Source organism: Oncorhynchus mykiss, chromosome 1 (assembly GCF_013265735.2).
Source record: "Oncorhynchus mykiss isolate Arlee chromosome 1, USDA_OmykA_1.1, whole genome shotgun sequence".
In the NCBI taxonomy this organism is placed as follows: domain Eukaryota; kingdom Metazoa; phylum Chordata; class Actinopteri; order Salmoniformes; family Salmonidae; genus Oncorhynchus; species Oncorhynchus mykiss.
The window spans coordinates 71036093-71053915 of NC_048565.1; the positions used below are offsets into that span (position 1 = coordinate 71036093).

General features: G+C 47.1%; 1 protein-coding gene across 1 annotated transcript in view; it reads left to right on the top strand.

The window, feature by feature from the left end:
* The first annotated feature begins 347 nt into the window (after positions 1-347).
* The window catches only part of ccdc85a (coiled-coil domain containing 85A), a 39800-nt gene continuing 22324 nt past the window's right edge, over positions 348-17823 (top strand). Inside the window, exons 1-2 of the mRNA XM_021610738.2 lie at positions 348-931; positions 3010-4057. Of these exons, the coding sequence (XP_021466413.2) occupies positions 701-931; positions 3010-4057 (1279 nt within the window). The 5' untranslated portion in view covers positions 348-700. The remainder of the gene's footprint in view (positions 932-3009; positions 4058-17823) is intronic.

The following is a 17823-nucleotide window of genomic DNA, read 5'->3' on the forward strand; positions in this document are numbered from 1 at the left end:
CTTTGGATAAGAGTGTCTGCTAAATGAAAATTCAAGTGCACATTGGATTAATGTGATACAGATCACCTTTCCTTTTTTTTTGGTGGCAGGAAGAGCTTCCATAGTAGACATTTTTATGCTGACCAATATCTTCACAGGGTTTTCAATCTTAATAAAGTCCACACTAGGCCTAGTTATATGATTGAAAACCTGATTAATACAGTTTTGTGCAAAATGTATTGGTTTTCAAGGATAAAATCCTGCAGCAGATGGCGCAAGAAGACAACGCGTCCTCGCCACTCAACCCCTGAGGGAGAAAGGGAGAGAGAGAGAGAGAGAGAGAGAGAGCACCGTTGCTTCTCGAGATGCATCTGCAGCCACTACTTCTCCCTTCTGGCTGAAGCGCAGGAGCAGGAGAGCCATAGGCAAAGGCTTTATGTGCGAGGCAGCAGGCATGCCCAGAAACAGCCCACGAGCCGGCGATGGGCTCTCCAGAAGAGACCGCGTGCGGACTACTTTGAGAAAGGCGGGAATATAGGAGAGCGCTGCTTGTCTTGGATAGCTTTAAAATGGGCGTTAGATCAATCTGGACGTTAGATAAAGAGTGTACATTTGGGTAAGTGCAGGTGAGGAGTTACGTTTGGGTGGCTTTTGCACTGAATTAGTAGGTTACCGTCGTAGTGTTATCTTCTCATTAGAGTAGGCTAGCCTAAATTCAACGATGGAGAAGGGGACGCAGCCCCAGCTGATGGCCAAGAGCGCAGAGAGTCCAGCGGATGAACTCTCCAAGATAAGCGACGAGGAGCTGGTGAAGTGGAGGAAAGAGGAGCTGGTGCGGCGGTTACGGAGGGCAGAAGCCGAGAAGATGGGTGTCATGCTTGACCACGGAAATTTGATCCGGGAGGTGAACCGGCGACTCCAGCAGCACCTGACAGAGATCCGGGGTTTGAAGGTGAGGCAGGTGTGATGTTGATAATGCTGGGCGCACAAGTTTGCGCACTGCTCTATGGATGTCTGATGGATTCCTGATGAAAAAAGCCATGGTCTAATTATTATTATAATTCATGCGTTAAAAAAAGCTGTAATTTACCACTGCAAACTCCTTAAAAATAACAACGGTAGGTGGTTTGAATGTAGCAAGGTAGTCTTCAAGTGGTTTACATAATTCAACCCAATGGACCACTTGTTGCTTGTATGCTTATCACAAGAGCTGGAACTGCTGAAGATATGGAGTAGCCCTTGCCTGCAGTCGAAATGACGTGTCCCCATGGGTGGAATGTTATTAATATTTTTTTAATAATAAATACATATTATTAAAAAAATAAAAAATAATCCTGTGTTTCTATGTCAAATTGGTTTTGTTATATTTTAGTCTTCTGTGATGGACAGTTGAAGTCTGAAGTTTACATACACCTTAGCCAAATAAATTTTAACTCAGTTTTTCACAATTCCTGACATTTAATCCTAGTAAAGATTCCCTGTCTTAGGTCAGTTTGGCTCACCACGTTATTGTAAGAATATGAAATGTCAGAATAATAGTAGAGAGAATGATTTATTTCAGATTTGATTTCTTTCATCACATTACCAGTGGGTCTGAAGTTTACATACACTCAATTAGTATTTGGTAGCATTGCCTTTTAAATGGTTGAACTTGGGTCAAACGTTTTGGGTAGCCTTCCACAAGCTTCCCACAATAAGTTGAGTGAATTTTGGCCCATTCCTCCTGACAGAGCTGGTGTAATGGAGTTAGGTTTGTAGGCCTCCTTGCTCTCACACACTTTTTCAGTTCTGCCCACAAATGTTCAATGGGATTGAGGTCAGGGCTTTGTGATGGGCACTCCAATACCTTGGCTTTGTTGTCCTTAAGCTATTTTGCTACAACTTTGGAAGTACCCATTTGCGACCAAGCTATAACATCCAGACTGATGTCTTGAGATGTCGCTTCAATATATCCACATAATTGTTCTACCTCATGATGCCATCTATTTTGTGTAGTGCACCAGTCCCTCCTGCAGCAAAGCACCCCCACAACATGATGCTGCCACCTCTGTGCTTCACAGTTGGGATGGTGTTCTTAGGCTTGCAAGCCTCCCCCTTTTTCCTCAAAAAATTATGGCCAAACAGTTCCATTTTTGTTTCATCAGACCAGAGGACATTTTCCCCAAAAGTACGATCTTTGTCCCCATGTGCAGTTGCAAACCATAGTCTGGCTTTTCTTATGAAGGTTTTGGAGCAGTGGCTTCTTCCTTGCTGAGCGGCCTTTCAGGTTATGTCGATATAGGACTTGTTTTACTGTGGATATAGATACTTTTGCACCTGTTTCCTCCAGCATCGTCACATGGTCCTTTGTTGTTGTTCTGGGATTGATTTGCACTTTTTGTACGAAAGTACGTTCATCTCTAGGAGACAGAACGCGTCTCCTTCCTGAGCGGTATGACGGCTGCGTGGTCCCATGGTGTTTATACTTGCGTACTATTGTTTGTACAGATGAACGTGGTACCTTCAGGCATTTGGAAATTGCTCCCAAGGATGAACCAGACTTGTGGAGGTCTACAATTCATTTTCTGAGGTCTTGGCTGATTTCTTTTGATTTCCCCATGATGTCAAGCAAAGAGGCACTGAGTTTGAAGGTAGGCCTTGAAGTACACCTCTAATTAACTCAAATTATGTCAATTAGCCTATCAGAAGCTTTAAAAGCCATGACGTTATTTTCTGGAATTTTCCAAGCTGTTTAAAGGCACAGTCAACTTAGTGTATGTACATTTCTGACCCACTGTAATTGTAATACAGTGAATTATAAGTGAAATAATCTGTCTGCAAACAATTTTTTGAGTAGAGTAGATAGATAGGTAGATAGGTAGATGTCCTAACCGATTTGTCAAAACTATAGTTTGTTAACAGGTAGTTTGTGGAGTGGTTGAAAAACGAGTTTTAACGACTCTACCTAAGTGTATGTAAACTTCCGACTTCAACTGTATCACCTCCTCTGTGCTTGCTCTTGTGTGTGTGTGTGTGTGTGTGTGTATCCAGGACGTGAACCAGAAGTTGCAGGAGGATAACCAAGAGCTGCGGGACCTGTGCTGTTTCCTTGATGACGACCGTCAGAAGGGCAAGCGTGTGTCTCGGGAGTGGCAGCGCCTGGGACGCTACAGCGCTGGCCTCATGAGAAAAGAGGTGTCCCTTTACCTGCACAAACTGAAGGATCTCGAGCAGCGCCAGGGAGAGGTGATCAGAGAAAACCTGGAGCTCAAGGAGCTGTGTATCCTACTGGACGAGGAGAGGGGAGAAGGGGGAGGAGCAGTGCGGGGTGCAGGGTGCAGAAGTTCCATCGACAGCCAGAGTAGTCTGTCTCAAACTGGGGGGGCTACAACGTGCCTGCTCCGAGACGTGGGGGATGGGAGCAGCAACTCCAGCACGGGGAGCACGGACAACCCCGACCACCCCCATCAAAAGCCCCCTACCCAGGGTTCCAGGCTGGGCTCCGACCCTGGCTCTAACCATGACAAACCAGAGGGCCCAGGCCCAGAGTCTACAGGCCGTCGCCACAGCTCCACCCCAGACTACCACACCTTCCCCCAGGCCTGCAGGCCCCGCGGGGGGTCCCTCACCAGCCCTGACCCCTGGGGCCTCCGAGGACCCTGCAGCCCAGAGAAACACGGCAAATCCCCTACTAGACTGGAGGCCAAAGCTCAGTCCAAACCCAGCAGTGCTGACATGCTGGCCCAGAAACAGCTCTTGGGGGCTGGGCAAGGTCTAGGGCCAAACCAGGGTCCGGGTCAGTCAAGTCCAGACCTCTCACAGAGACACAGGGGTAATCCGGTCGTGGTTGGGGCTGGATGTGGGAGCCCTGAGGCCAAACAGGCACTGCTGGGGACACCAGAGCACCTGAGGAAGGGTCGGGTGATAGTGGGGAGCCCTGAAGTGTTACGACACCAGAACCTCCACCACAGCCCCAGTTCAGAGCACGGGAAGGGGAGGTACAGCAGCAGCCCCCCAGCAGGCAGGGAGGGGGTACAGAGGAGGACCACTGGAGACGAGTTGTCCCCTCACCACCGCAGCATCTACAACGGCATGAACGGTGCGTTTTTTGTTCAGAATAGTCATAATGTTTTATTTGATTATTTATCAGGGGAAATACTGTGTGTAGCTGAGGTGGTTCAGGGAACGATATCTGTGGGTTGAGTCTTTTCCAATAACACTGTCTGAGACATACAGTAAACACTTGTGCTAATACCTAGGCTTTAGCTGAGTGGGCTAACACAGTCTTTAGGTGTGCAGACATTATGGGTTAGCACACCCAGTAGCCTTCCAGGACCACTGTATATGACTAGAACACGCATATAAGCAGATCTAACACAATTGACTGTGTAATGTGTTTAGCAGCCAATTGGGAGGTTGGGGCTATGGCAGGTTCAGTTACTGTGGTATCACCTATGTGGTTCAGCAGCAGTTATGGTGTTAGCCAAGCAGCAGTGATGTCACCGCTCTGTGGGATTCTCTCTCTGTGGGTCACATGGGGTTGTGGTGGTGGGGGTGGTATTTGTGCGTGTGTGTGGATGGATGGATGGATGGTGGAGGGCATATGATGTAACACTCCCCAGGGTGTCTGAAGTCAACACAGGTAACACAGCTGTGTGCTTTCAGGGCCGTGATTCAGGCAACACACACACGCATACGCACACACATATGTGCCACTCAGCACAGCAGGGTCCTGTCTTCTTGGTTCATTATTATTATTAGGAGCATCTTTTAGTTATTTTTACCCACAGTTCCAAGGGCATGTGTTTGTGTGTGTGTGTGTATAAGAGTTCAGGGAGTCTACTGTCTTGGATAAACATGGAGAGGGAGTCTATCAGGAAGGGTCTCCACTTAGTTAAATATAAGGCTTTCATTTGACAGTTAAATAACATTAAATCAAATAGATTTTCTTAATAACCTTGACAAACGGTTCCTCTTTTAATAGTAAAAGTCTCTTTCATACCTAAAAAGATTTCTGGGAATCCATTTCAGTGACTGCATTGACTGAGGAACAACTGAGTATGTATTCATAGATGCTCTGTCCCTTAGTAAGTATGCATTTATTAGGGAGAAATTACGTGAGTATGTTTTTCCATTTAAGAATGTGTGTGCACATGTTTGTGTGTGTGTGTGTGAGAGAGAGAGAGAGAGAGAGTGTGTGTGTTCCTATGTTTGTATGTGTGTGTGTGTATCTGCAGCCCTGAGATCTAAAGATTAGTGTAGAGTGCTGAGTGGATCCTCTGTGTAAGGCCATGGGAATGAGTCCTGGTTGTGAGCAGTTGGCCTGATGCGTCACTTATCAGAGAAATGCAAATAGTCTCGGTAGCCATTTGATTAGCTGTTCAGGAGTTTTATGGCTTGGGGGTAGAAGCTGTTGAGAAGCCTTTTGGTCCTAGACTTGGCGCTCCGGTATCGCTTGCAGTGCGGTAGCAGAGAGAACAGTCTATCACTAAGGTGGCTGGAGTCTATGACAATTTTTAGGGCCTTCCTCTGACACACCTGGTATAGAGGTCCTGGATGGCAGGAAGCTTGGCCCCGGTGATGTGCTGCACCGTACGCGCTACCCTCTAGTGCATTGCGGTCAGAGGCAGAGCAGTTGCCATACCAGGCAGTGATGCAAAGAAATCAGGATGCTCTCGATGGTGCAGCTGTAGAACTTCTTGAGGATCTGACGACCCATGTCAAATCTTTTCAGTCTCCTGAGGGGGAATAGGCACCACACGGCCAGATCTCATCGTTGTCGGTGATCAGGCCTACAGATGTTGTGTCATCAGCAAACTTAATGATGGTGTTGGAGTCGTACCTAGCTGTGCAGTCATGAGTGAACAGGGAGTACAGGAGGGGACTGAGCACGCACCCCTGAGGGGCCCCCGTGTTGAGGATCAGCGTAGCGGATGTGTTGTATCTACCCTTACCACCTGGGGGCGGCCCGTCAGGAAGTCCAGGATCCAGTTGCAGAGGGAGGTGTTTAGTCCCAGGGTCCTTAGCTTAGTGATGAACTTTGAGGGTACTATGGTGTTGATCGCTGAGCTGTAGTCAATGAATATAATTCTCACATAGATGTCCATGTGGGAAAGGGCAGTGTGGAGTTCAATAGAGATTCCATCATCTGTTGGGGCGGTATGCTTATTGGAGTGGGTCTAGAGTTTCTGGGATAATGGTGTTGATGTGAGCCATGACCAGCCTTTCAAAGCACTTCATGGCTACAGACGTGAGTGCTACGGGTCGGTAGTCATTTAGGCAGGTTATCTTAGTGTTCTTGGGCACAGGGACTATGGTGGTCTGCTTGAAACATGTTGGTATTACAGACTCAGACAGGGAGAGGTTGAAAATGTCAGTGAGGACACCTGCCATTTGGTCAGCGCATGCTCGGAGTACACATCCTGGCAATCTGTCTGGCCCTGTTGACCTGTTTAAAGGTCTTACTCACACCGGCTGTGGAGAGCGTGATCAGTTGGAACAGCTGATGCTCTCATGCATGTTTCAGTGTTACTTGCCTCGAAGCCAGCATATCACCACAACACTACACTCTCATTTACATACTAGTCTACTCAGTAGTAAAAACACTCTAGATACATAATGTGGACTGGGGTGATTCTGTTTTTGGGTGATGTAGTTGCTACCTTATTCAAAGATCTAAAGAAGTACTATTTAGGATCCAGTATTGATGAGAGGATTGATTATTGGAGGCATGTTGAAAGGGGATGACTTAGTAATTGAAAAGTGGGCCTGTGGTACTGTGCACAGTTTATTATAAGACTTTAGAACACACATCACTGTCAGAACAGGGTGTATAGTACAGTATGATCAAATCATACACAGATTTTCAGATGTTATTGCAGGTGCAGAGAAATGTTTGTGTTTCTAGCTCCAACAGTGCAGTAATACCTAGCAATAATAAAATAAACGATACACACCTAATGCAGAAAATAATTATAAAGAAATGAAGAAATATCAGAATGCGCAATTTCAGAGACCGGAATATTAATATACACTGCTAAAAAAAATAAAGGGAACACTTAAACAACACAATGTAACTCCAAGTCAATCACACTTCTGTGAAATCAAACTGTCCACTTAGGAAGCAACACTGATTGACAATACATTTCACATGCTGTTGTGCAAATGGAATAGACAACAGGTGGAAATTATAGGCATTTAGCAAGACACCCCCAATAAAGGAGTGGTTCTGCAGGTGGGGACCACAGACCACTTCTCAGTTCCTATGCTTCCTGGCTGATGTTTTGGTCACTTTTGAATACTGGCGGTGCTTTCACTCTAGTGGTAGCATGAGACGGAGTCTACAACCCACACAAGTGGCTCAGGTAGTGCAGCTCATCCAGGATGGCACATCAATGCGAGATGTGGCAAAAGGTTTGCTGTGTCTGTCAGCGTAGTGTCCAGAGCATGGAGGCGCTACCAGGAGACAGGCCAGTACATCAGGACACATGGAGGAGGCCGTAGGAGGGCAACAACCCAGCAGCAGGACCGCTACCTCCGCCTTTGTGCAAGGAGGAGCAGGAGGAGCACTGCCAGAGCCCTGCAAAATGACCTCCAGCAGGTCACAAATGTGCATGTGTCTGCTCAAACGGTCAGAAACAAACTCCATGAGGGTGGTATGACGTCCACAGGTGGGGGTTGTGCTTACAGCCCAACACCGTGCAGGATGTTTGGCATTTGCCAGAGAACACCAAGATTGGCAAATTCGCCACTGGCGCCCTGTGCTCTTCACAGATGAAAGCAGGTTCACACTGAGCACATGTGACAGACGTGACAGTCTGGAGACGCCGTGGAGAACGTTCTGCTGCCTGCAACATCCTCCAGCATGACCGGTTTGGCGGTGGGTCAGTCATGGTGTGGGGTGGCATTTCTTTGGGGGGCCACACAGCCTCCATGTGCTCGCCAGAGGTAGCCTGACTGCCATTAGGTACCGAGATGAGATCCTCAGACCCCCTGTGAGACCATATGCTGGTGTGGCTCCTAATGCAAGACAATGCTAGACCTCATGTGGCTGGAGTGTGTCAGCAGTTCCTGCAAGAGGAAGGCATTGATGCTATGGACTGGCCCACCCGTTCCCCAGACCTGAATCCAATTGAGCACATCTGGGACATCATGTCTCGCTCCATCCACCACAGACTGTCCAGGAGTTGGCGGATGGTTTAGTCCAGGTCTGGGAGGAGATCCCTCAGGAGACCATCCACCTCATCAGGAGCATGCCCAGGCGTTGTAGGGAGGTCATACAGGCACATGGAGGCCACACACACTACTGAGCCTTATTTTGACTTGTTTTTAAGGACATTACATCAAAGATGGATCAGCCTGTAGTGTGGTTTTCCACTTTCATTTTGAGTGTGACTCCAAATCCAGACCTCCATGGGTTGATAAATTTGATTTCCATTGATAATTTTTGTGTGGTTTTGTTGTCAGCACATTCAACTATGTAAAGAAAAAATAATTTAATAAGAATATTTCATTCATTCAGATCTAGGATGTGTTATTTTAGTGTTCCCTTTATTTTTTTGAGCAGTGTACAGTGCATTTGGAAAGTATTCAGATCCCTTGACTTGTTTCACATTTTGTTACGTTACAGCCTTATTCTAAAATTTACTCAATAGTTTTCCCCTCTCATTAATCGACACACAATACCCCATAATGACAAAGCAAAAACAGGTATTTAGAAAACGTTTTTTTAGAGAAAGTTTTTTTTTGTGTGAAAAAACTGAAGTATTACATTTGCATAAGTATTCAGACTCTTTACTCAGTGCTTTGTTGAAGCACCTTTGCCAGCGATTACAGCCTCGAGTCTTCTTGGGTATGATGCTACAAGCTTGGCACACTTGTTTTGGGGGAGTTTCTCCCATTCTTCTCTGCAGATCCTCTCAAACTCTTCTCAAGCTCTGTCAGGTTGGATGGGGAGCTTCGCTGCACAGCTATTTTCAGGTCTCTCCAGAGATGTTAGATCGGGTTTAAGTCCGGACTCTGGCTGGGCGACTCAAGGACATTCAGAGACTTGTCCCAAAGCCACTCCTGCGTTGTCTTGGCTGTGTGCTTAGGGTAATTGTCCTGTCCCGAGCACTCTGGAGCAAGTTTTCATCAAGGATTTTTCTATACTTTGCTCCGTTCATCTTTCCCTTGATCATCACAAGTCTCCCAGTCCCTGCCTCTGAAAAATGTCCCCACAGCATGATGCTGCCACCATCATGCTTCACCGTAGGGATGGTTCCAGGTTTCCTCCAGACGTGACGCTTAGCATTCTGGCCAAAGAGTTCAATCTTGGTTTCATCAGACCAGATAATCTTGTTTCTCATTGTCTGAGAGTCTTTAGGTGCATTTTGGCAAACTTAAAGCGGGCTGTCATGTGCCTTTTACTCAGGAGTGGCTTCCATCTGGCCACTCTACCATAAAGGCCTGATTGGTGGAGTGCTGCAGAGATGCTTGTCCTTCTGGAAGGTTTCCCCATCTCCACAAAGGGACTCTGGAGCTCTGTCAGAGTGACCATCGGGTTCTTGGTCACCTCCCTGACCAAGGCTGTTCTCCTCCAATTGCTCAGATTGGCCGGGTGGCCAGCTCTAGGAAGAGTCTTGGTGCTTCCAAACTTCTTCAATTTGAGAATGATGGAGGCCACTGTGTTCTGGGGACCTTCAATGCTGCAGAAATGTTTTGGTACCCTTCCCCAGATTTTTGCCTCGACACAATCCTGTCTCGGAGCTCTACGGACAATTCCTCATGGCTTGGTCTGACATGCACTGTCAGCTGTGGGACCTTATATAGACAGATGTGTGCCATCCAATCAATTGAATTTACCACAGGTGGATTCCAGTCAAGTTGTAGAAACATCTCAAGGATGATCAATGGAAACAGGATGCACCTAAGCTCAATTTCGAGTCTCATAGCAAAGGGTCTGAATACTTATGTAAATAAGGCATTTCAGTTTTTTTCTTTTTAATACATTTGCAAAAATGTATACAAAGCTGTTTTTCACTTAGTCATTATGGGGTATTATGTGTAGATTGATGAGGGAAAACATATTGGCTGTAACGCAATTGGCTGTAACGTAACAAATTGTGGAAAAAGTCAAGGGGTCTGAATTCTTTTGAAAAGAAAATTGTAAATGCAACATGTAAAGTGTTGGTTCCATGTTTCATGAGCTGAAATGTTTCATGAGCTGAAATGAAAGTTCCCAGAAATTTTCAATATGCACAGAAAATATATTTCTCTCACATTTTGTGCAAATATTTGTTTACATCCTTGTTAGTGAATATTTCTTCTTTGCCAAGATAATCCATCCACCTGACAGTTGTGTCATATCAAGAAGCTGATCAAACAGCATGATCATTACATTGGTGCACCTTGTGATGGGGACAGTAAAAGGCCACTCTAAAATGTGCAATTTTGTCACACAACACAGTGCCACAGATGTCTCAAGTTTTGAGGGAGCGTACAATTGGCATGCTGACTGCAGGAATGTCTACCAGGGCTGTTACCAGAGAATTTCATGTTAATTTCTCTACCAAAAGCTGCCTCCAACATCGTTTTAAAGAATTTGGCAGCACGTCCAGCTGGCCACACAACCACAGACCACGTGTAACCACGCCAGCCCAGGACCTTCACAACCGGCTTTAAAGTCATGTTCTCTGAACGGTCAGAGAACGTGTCACGTTCTGACCTCTATTTCCTTTGTTTTTTGTATTTATTTAGTATGGTCAGGGCGTGAGTTGGGTGGGCAGTCTATGTTCGTTTTTCTATGTTTTGGGTCAGTTCTATGTTTTCGGCCTAGTATGGTTCTCAATCAGAGGCAGGTGTCATTAGTTGTCTCTGATTGAGAATCATACTTAGGTAGCCTGGGTTTCACTGTTTGTTTGTGGGTGATTGTTCCTGTCACTGTGTTTGTTTTCACAGGATAGGCTGTATAGGTTTTCACGTTCCGTTTGTTGTTTTTGTAGAGTTAAGTTATTTCATGTATCGTTCAGTTTCCATTAATTAAAGAACATGAGTAACCACCACGCTGCGCTTTGGTCCGCTTCTTCTCCTCCTATAGACGAACACCGTTACAGAATCACCCACCACAACAGGACCAAGCGGTGTGGTAATGGGCAAAGGAGAAAGCAGCAGCAGGAGCAGCGCGAGGAGGATTGGACATGGGAGGACGAACTAGACGGTAAAGGACCTTGGGCTCAGCCAGGAGAGTATCGCCGCCCCAAGGAAGAACGGGAGGCGGCGAAAGCGGAGAGGCGCTGGTATGAGGAGGCAGCGCGGCGTCGTGGATGGAAGCCCGGGAGTCAGCCCCAAAAATTTCTTGGGGGGGGGCTAACAGGGAGTATGGCTACGCCAGGTAGGAGACCTGAGCCAACTTCCTGTGGTTACCGGGGGGCTAGAGAGACCGGGCAGGCACCGTGTTATGCTGTGGAGCGCACGGTGTCCCCAGTGCGGGTGCACAGCCCGGTGCGGTACATTCCAGCTCCGCGTATCGGCCGGGCTAGAGTGGGCATCGAGCCAAGTGCCATGAAGCCGGCTCTACGCATCTGGTCTCCAGTGCGTCTCCTTGGGCCGGCTTACATGGCACCAGCCTTGCGCACGGTGTCCCCGGTTCGCCTGCATAGCCCAGTGCGGGCTATTCCACCTCGCCGCACTGGCAGGGCGACCGGGACCATTCAACCGGGTAAGGTTGGGCAGGCTCGGTGCTCAAGAGCTCCAGTGCGCCTGCACGGCCCGGTCTATCCGTCACCACCTCCACACCCCAGCCCTCCGGTGGCAGCTCCCCGTACCAGGCTGTCTCTCCGGCCCATCCGTCCAGAGCCTTCCTCCTCTCCAGCGCTGCCGGAGTCTCCCGCCTCTCCGGCGCTACCAGAGCCTTCCTCCTCTCCAGCGCTGCCGGAGTCTCCCGTCTGTCCGGCGCCTCTGCCGGAGCCTCCCGCCTGTCCGGCGCCTCTGCCGGAGCCTCCCGCCTGTCCGGCGCCGCTGCCGGAGCCTCCCGCCTGTCCGGCGCCTCTGCCGGAGCCTCCCGCCTGTCCGGCGCCTCGGCCGGAGCCTCCCGCCTGTCCGGCGCCTCTGCCGGAGCCTCCCGCCTGTCCGGCGCCTCTGCCGGAGCCTCCCGCCTGTCCGGCGCCTCTGCCGGAGCCTCCCGCCTGTCCGGCGCCTCTGCCGGAGCCTCCCGCCTGTCCGGCGCCTCTGCCGGAGCCTCCCGCCTGTCCGGCGCCTCTGCCGGAGCCTCCCGTCTGCCCAGCGCCGCCCGTCTGCCCAGCGCCGCCCGTCTGCCCAGCGCCGCCAGCGCCGCCCGTCTGCCCAACGCCGCCAGCGCCGCCCGTCTGCCCAGCGCCGCCAGCGCCGCCCGTCTGCCCAGCGCCGCCAGTGCCGCCCGTCTGCCCAGCGCCGCCAGTGCCGCCCGTCTGCCCAGCGCCGCCAGTGCCGCCCGTCTGCCAGGAGCCGCCAATGCCGCCCGTCTGCCAGGGGCCGCCAGTGCCGCCCGTCAGCCAGGGGCCGCCAGTGCCGCCCGTCAGCCAGGGGCCGCCAGTGCCGCCAGTCAACCAGGGGCCGCCAGTGCCGCCCGTCAGCCAGGGGCCGCCAGTGCCGCCAGTCAGCCAGGGGCCGCTAGAGCCCCTCCGCCCGGAGCAGCTGCCCCTCTGTCCCGAGCAGCTGTCCCTCTGTCCCGAGCAGCTGTCCCTCTGTCCCGAGCAGCTGTCCCTCTGTCCCGAGCAGCTGCCCCTCTGTCCCGAGCAGCTGCCCCTCTGTCCCGAGCAGCTGCCCCTCTGTCCCGAGCAGCTGCCCCTCTGTCCCGAGCAGCTGCCCCTCTGTCCCGAGCTGCTGCTTCACCTCTGTCCCGAGCTGCCCCTCTGTCCCAAGCAGCCCCTCTGTCCAGTGGGGTCATTGAGAGGGGTGGGCATGGGGAGTAAGCCACGGAGGCGGACAATACGGCGGACTAAGACAATGGCGAAGTGGGGTCCGCGTCCCGCGCCAGAGCCGCCACCGCGGACAGACGCCCACCCAGACCCTCCCCTATAGGTCAAGGTTTTGCGGCCGGAGTCCGCACCTTTGGGGGGGGGTACTGTCACGTTCTGACCTCTATTTCCTTTGTTTTTTGTATTTATTTAGTATGGTCAGGGCGTGAGTTGGGTGGGCAGTCTATGTTCGTTTTTCTATGTTTTGGGTCAGTTCTATGTTTTCGGCCTAGTATGGTTCTCAATCAGAGGCAGGTGTCATTAGTTGTCTCTGATTGAGAATCATACTTAGGTAGCCTGGGTTTCACTGTTTGTTTGTGGGTGATTGTTCCTGTCACTGTGTTTGTTTTCACAGGATAGGCTGTATAGGTTTTCACGTTCCGTTTGTTGTTTTTGTAGAGTTAAGTTATTTCATGTATCGTTCAGTTTCCATTAATTAAAGAACATGAGTAACCACCACGCTGCGCTTTGGTCCGCTTCTTCTCCTCCTATAGACGAACACCGTTACAGAACGATATGAAACAATGTTCTTCTGTGGGAATTTCGGAAGTTCAGCATAAGGTTTTCTACAGGCTTATACATGGTTCTATTTCATGTAAAGTTCTCAGAACGTTCAGAGAACGTTAAGTAACAACGTTCTTCTATGGGAATTTCAATACTTCAGCAAATCGTTTTCTGCAGTTTTCCTTATGGTTATATTTAAAGTCATGTTCTCAGAACATTAAGAAGACAATCCATAAAAAAACAAGAAAACATTAGTAACATTCAAAGAACGTTCTAAGAATGTTATTTAAAAACATACATTCCGTTCTCAGCGTCAACAAAACTTTCTCTATGTTGTGTGTTCAGGTGTGTTGGCCGTTCCACTAATTGGCAACACATGGTTCTTAAAGAGTGCTTGTTTTCTTTGAAATTGGGTCAGCTTTGTATGAGTAAAAAAAAAACATGGCATGCTACTTCCATTCTGGTCGTGCAGTGGACTTGGACTAATTCCATGGATAGAGAACAGAAGATCATGGTTTTGAATCTCACTGTCGCTGTGCCACAATAAAAAAAAATGCCTTGTATGATTATTGCCTGAGCAAATTCATTTCCATGTGTCCTATCTATGCTTGGAGTTCAAAACAGTTAAACTAAACTAATCTAGCAGTGTTATTAAAAGTCTTATTGAAACATGTTCTCAGAACATTATTTAATTACCTTAAAATAACCTTGAATTTTAGTTCTCACAACATTAATAAAACCTTTCAGAGAACCATAGTAAAACATTCTCAGGACCTCCCTGCAACTTAAAAATGTATGTTCCCAGAACAGGTAAAATTATCATGTCTGTTTTCAGAACATTTATAAAACGTTCAGTTTTAACGGTCAGAAAACGTATTGTTTCATTCCCAGAACCAATGGGTACCTAAAAATGTACGTTCCCACAATGTGCTAGCTGGGCAGACTGTATCTCATCCTCACTCTCTTCACTTCCTCCTCTCTCTCTTTCTCTTTTTCTGTTAATTCCTTTGCCTCATTCTTTCTCTCAGCCTCTCCCTCTCTCTGCTCCCTCCCTTCCTGCTGTTGAAGCTGAGTTTATTGGGAAATGAATGTCTCCGTCTAGTGCTCATTCACCCTTTTGACACCATGAGCTAACGAGTGGAGAACAGTCTACAGGAGCTGACACCGCCTAGCACTGCTCTCCCTCCCCCTTCTCCCTCTATCCTCCTGCCTCTCTCTCTCTGTTTTTTATCCCTTTCTTTCATCCACCCTCTTGCTCCACTCACACCCATAGTCTCGCAGTCTCCAAATCACCCTACCTCTCTCTTCCTCCCAACGCCTTCTCTTTCTTCCCCTCTGCCTCCCACTCTTTCTGTCTCCATCCCTCTGTTAATGTTGCAGAACCAATTAGGCTAACACATACTGTGGTCTGGTCTGTTGGTCTGAGGATTATAGGCACATAGAGGCACCAGTTATCCAGTTAACCCCTCACTGTTGGTGCTGGTGTCGTGTGTACGCCTGTGCCCTCTCGGTTCTGTGCCACTTCTATCTTTACCTGTATCTGCTTGTGCCTTACTGGTGTTTTGCCATTGTACGTGTTTGTGACAATCCTGTTCCCTATGTCTGTGTGCAGTGTGCGCGCCTTGTGTTGTACTCTATCAAATTGAATTCAGTTTTTACTGGCATGACTGTAAAATATTTTAAATATAAATATTTTACCGGCAGTAAATAACATGGTTAATCACAGAATAATAGAGGGTAAGAAGAATGTATTAAAGTGTCACTCCACAATGATACAATAATTGACAGTACAAAATACAGTTTTTTTTAAACCACATTGTGGACCACTCAAATAGAGTTTTGAGACACAAAAAAAATATCATAGTCCTTTGGCGTCATCTATAATACATCACCTCATATATACATTATTGGTATCAGTTATTATTCATTAGGTCATGTATACAGTGTATGCATCAACAAAAAACGAAGACTGTAGATAAAATGACATTTATGCACTTATAAATAAATGCACAATCAGCAATTAAGGAATGCTTTATCAAAATGTTCAAAAAACCTTTAAATTGCTCCCTGTCTCTATGGTTTCCATGAGCTCTAGCCTAACCCTTTCTGTGTGTCTGTTCTCTCTCTGGTCTCCCTCTGTCCTGCCTACTACTCCTCTGCTCTTCTCCTTTGCACCTGCATCTAAGTTCAGCAATGTCATGTGTCTTCCAAAGAACCAACCATACATGTACATCAGTGGAGGCTGGTTTGAGGAGCTATAGGAGTACTGTCTGATTGTAATGGCTGGAATGGAATTCATTGAATGGAGTCGAACATGTGGTTTCAATTATGTTTGATACCGTTCCATCTATTCCATTCCAGCCATTTCAATTCTCCTAAAGCTCCTCCCACCAGCCTCCTTTGATGTACATTCAGCATGGCAGTCTAAGGCATGGGTAAATCCAGGGATGAAAGTAGATTTAATTTCTTACCAGTAAGGGACTCCCTATGTGTGCAAAAAAACATTTATTATAGCCTGGGTGTAATCATAGAATCACGTATAGAATCCCTATTCATTTAATAAGATCTCTGTGGGCCTAGTAGGCCTAGTAAAGATTTTGTCACATACAGTTGAAGTCAGAAGTTTACATACACCTTAACCAAATACATTTATACTCAGTTTCACAATTCCTGACATTTAATCCTAGTAAAGATTCTGTGTCTTAGGTCAGTTAGGATCACCACTTTATTTTAAGAATGTGAAATGTCAAAATAATAGTAGAGATAATTATTTATTTCAGCTTTTATTTATTTGATCACATTCCCAGTGGGTCAGAAGTTTACATACACTCAATTAGTATTTGGTAGCACTGCCTTGAAATTGTTTAACTTGGGTCAAACATTTCAGGTAGCCTTCCACAGGCTTCCCACAATAAGTTGGGTGAATTTTGTCCCATTCCTCCTGACATAGCTGGTGTAACTGAGTCATGTTTGTAGGCCTCCTTGCTTGCACACGCTTTTTCAGTTCTGCCCACATCTTTTCTATAGGATTGAGGTCAGGGCTTTGTGATGGCCACTCCAATACCTTGACTTTATTGTCCTTAAGCCATTTTGCCACAACTTTGGAAGGATGCTTTGGGTCATTGTCCATTTGGAAGACCCATTTGCGACCAAGCTTTAACTTCCTGACTGATGTCTTGAGATGTTGCTTCAATATATCCACATAATTGTCCTGCCTCATGATGCCATCTATTTTGTGTAGTGCACCAGTCCCTCCTGCAGCAAAGCACCTCCACACATGATGCTGCCACCCCTGTGCTTCACAGTTGGGATGGTGTCTTCAGCTTGCAAGCCTCCCCCTTTTTCCTCCAAACATATCGATGGTCATTATGGCCAAACAGTTCTATTTTTGTTTCATCAGACCAGAGGACATTTCTCAAAAAAGTATGATCATGTGGGATTGATTTACAATGTTCGCACCAAAGTACATTCATCTCTAGGAGACAGAACGCGTCTCCTTCCTGAGCGGTATGACGGCTGCGTGGTCCCATGGTGTTTATACTTGTGTACTATTGTTTGTACAGATGAACGTGGTACCTTCAGGCATTTGGAAATTGCTCCCAAGGATGAACCAGACTTGTAGAGGTCTACAATTTATTTTCTGAGGTCTTGGCTGATTTCTTTTGATTTTCCCATGATGTCAAGCAAAGAGGCACTGAGTTTGAAGGTAGGCATTGAAATAGGTACACAGGTACACCTCCAGTTGACTCAAGTTATGTAAATTAGTCTATCAAAAGCTTCTTAAGCCATAACATAATTTTCAGACATTTTCCAAGCTGTTTAAAGTCATAGTCAGCTTAGTGTATGTAAACTTCTGACTCACTGGAATTGTGATACATTGAATTATAAGTGAAATAATCTGTCTGTAAACAATTGTTGGAAAAATGACTTGTGTCATACACAAAGTAGATGTCCTACCCGACTTGCCAAAACTATAGTTTGTTAACAAGTAGTTTGTGGAGTGGTTGAAAACCAAGTTTTAATGACTCCAACCTAAGTGTATGTAAACTTCCGACTTCAACTTTAGCTAGTAACATGTATTATCTTTTAATGTAGAATAAACACAACCAGTGATGTTTTCATCTGATTGTTCAAACAATCACTTCAAAAAAGCGCTCCTGTAAGCTGCCCATTCATGTTCGTCCATTCACAAAATAATTCCAGCATCCAAACAGTGCACTGTGCACCCACAATTTGATGAATGGAAACAATACTTTTTTTTAGAAAACACCTAAACTTGTATTATGATGACATTCTGTGATTTTCATAAGGCCTACTGATGTCCGCGTGCGTCTTGGTATCAGCCACTCATCTCCGCCTTGGCAAAATGTAAGTGTTCTCGTCAAAC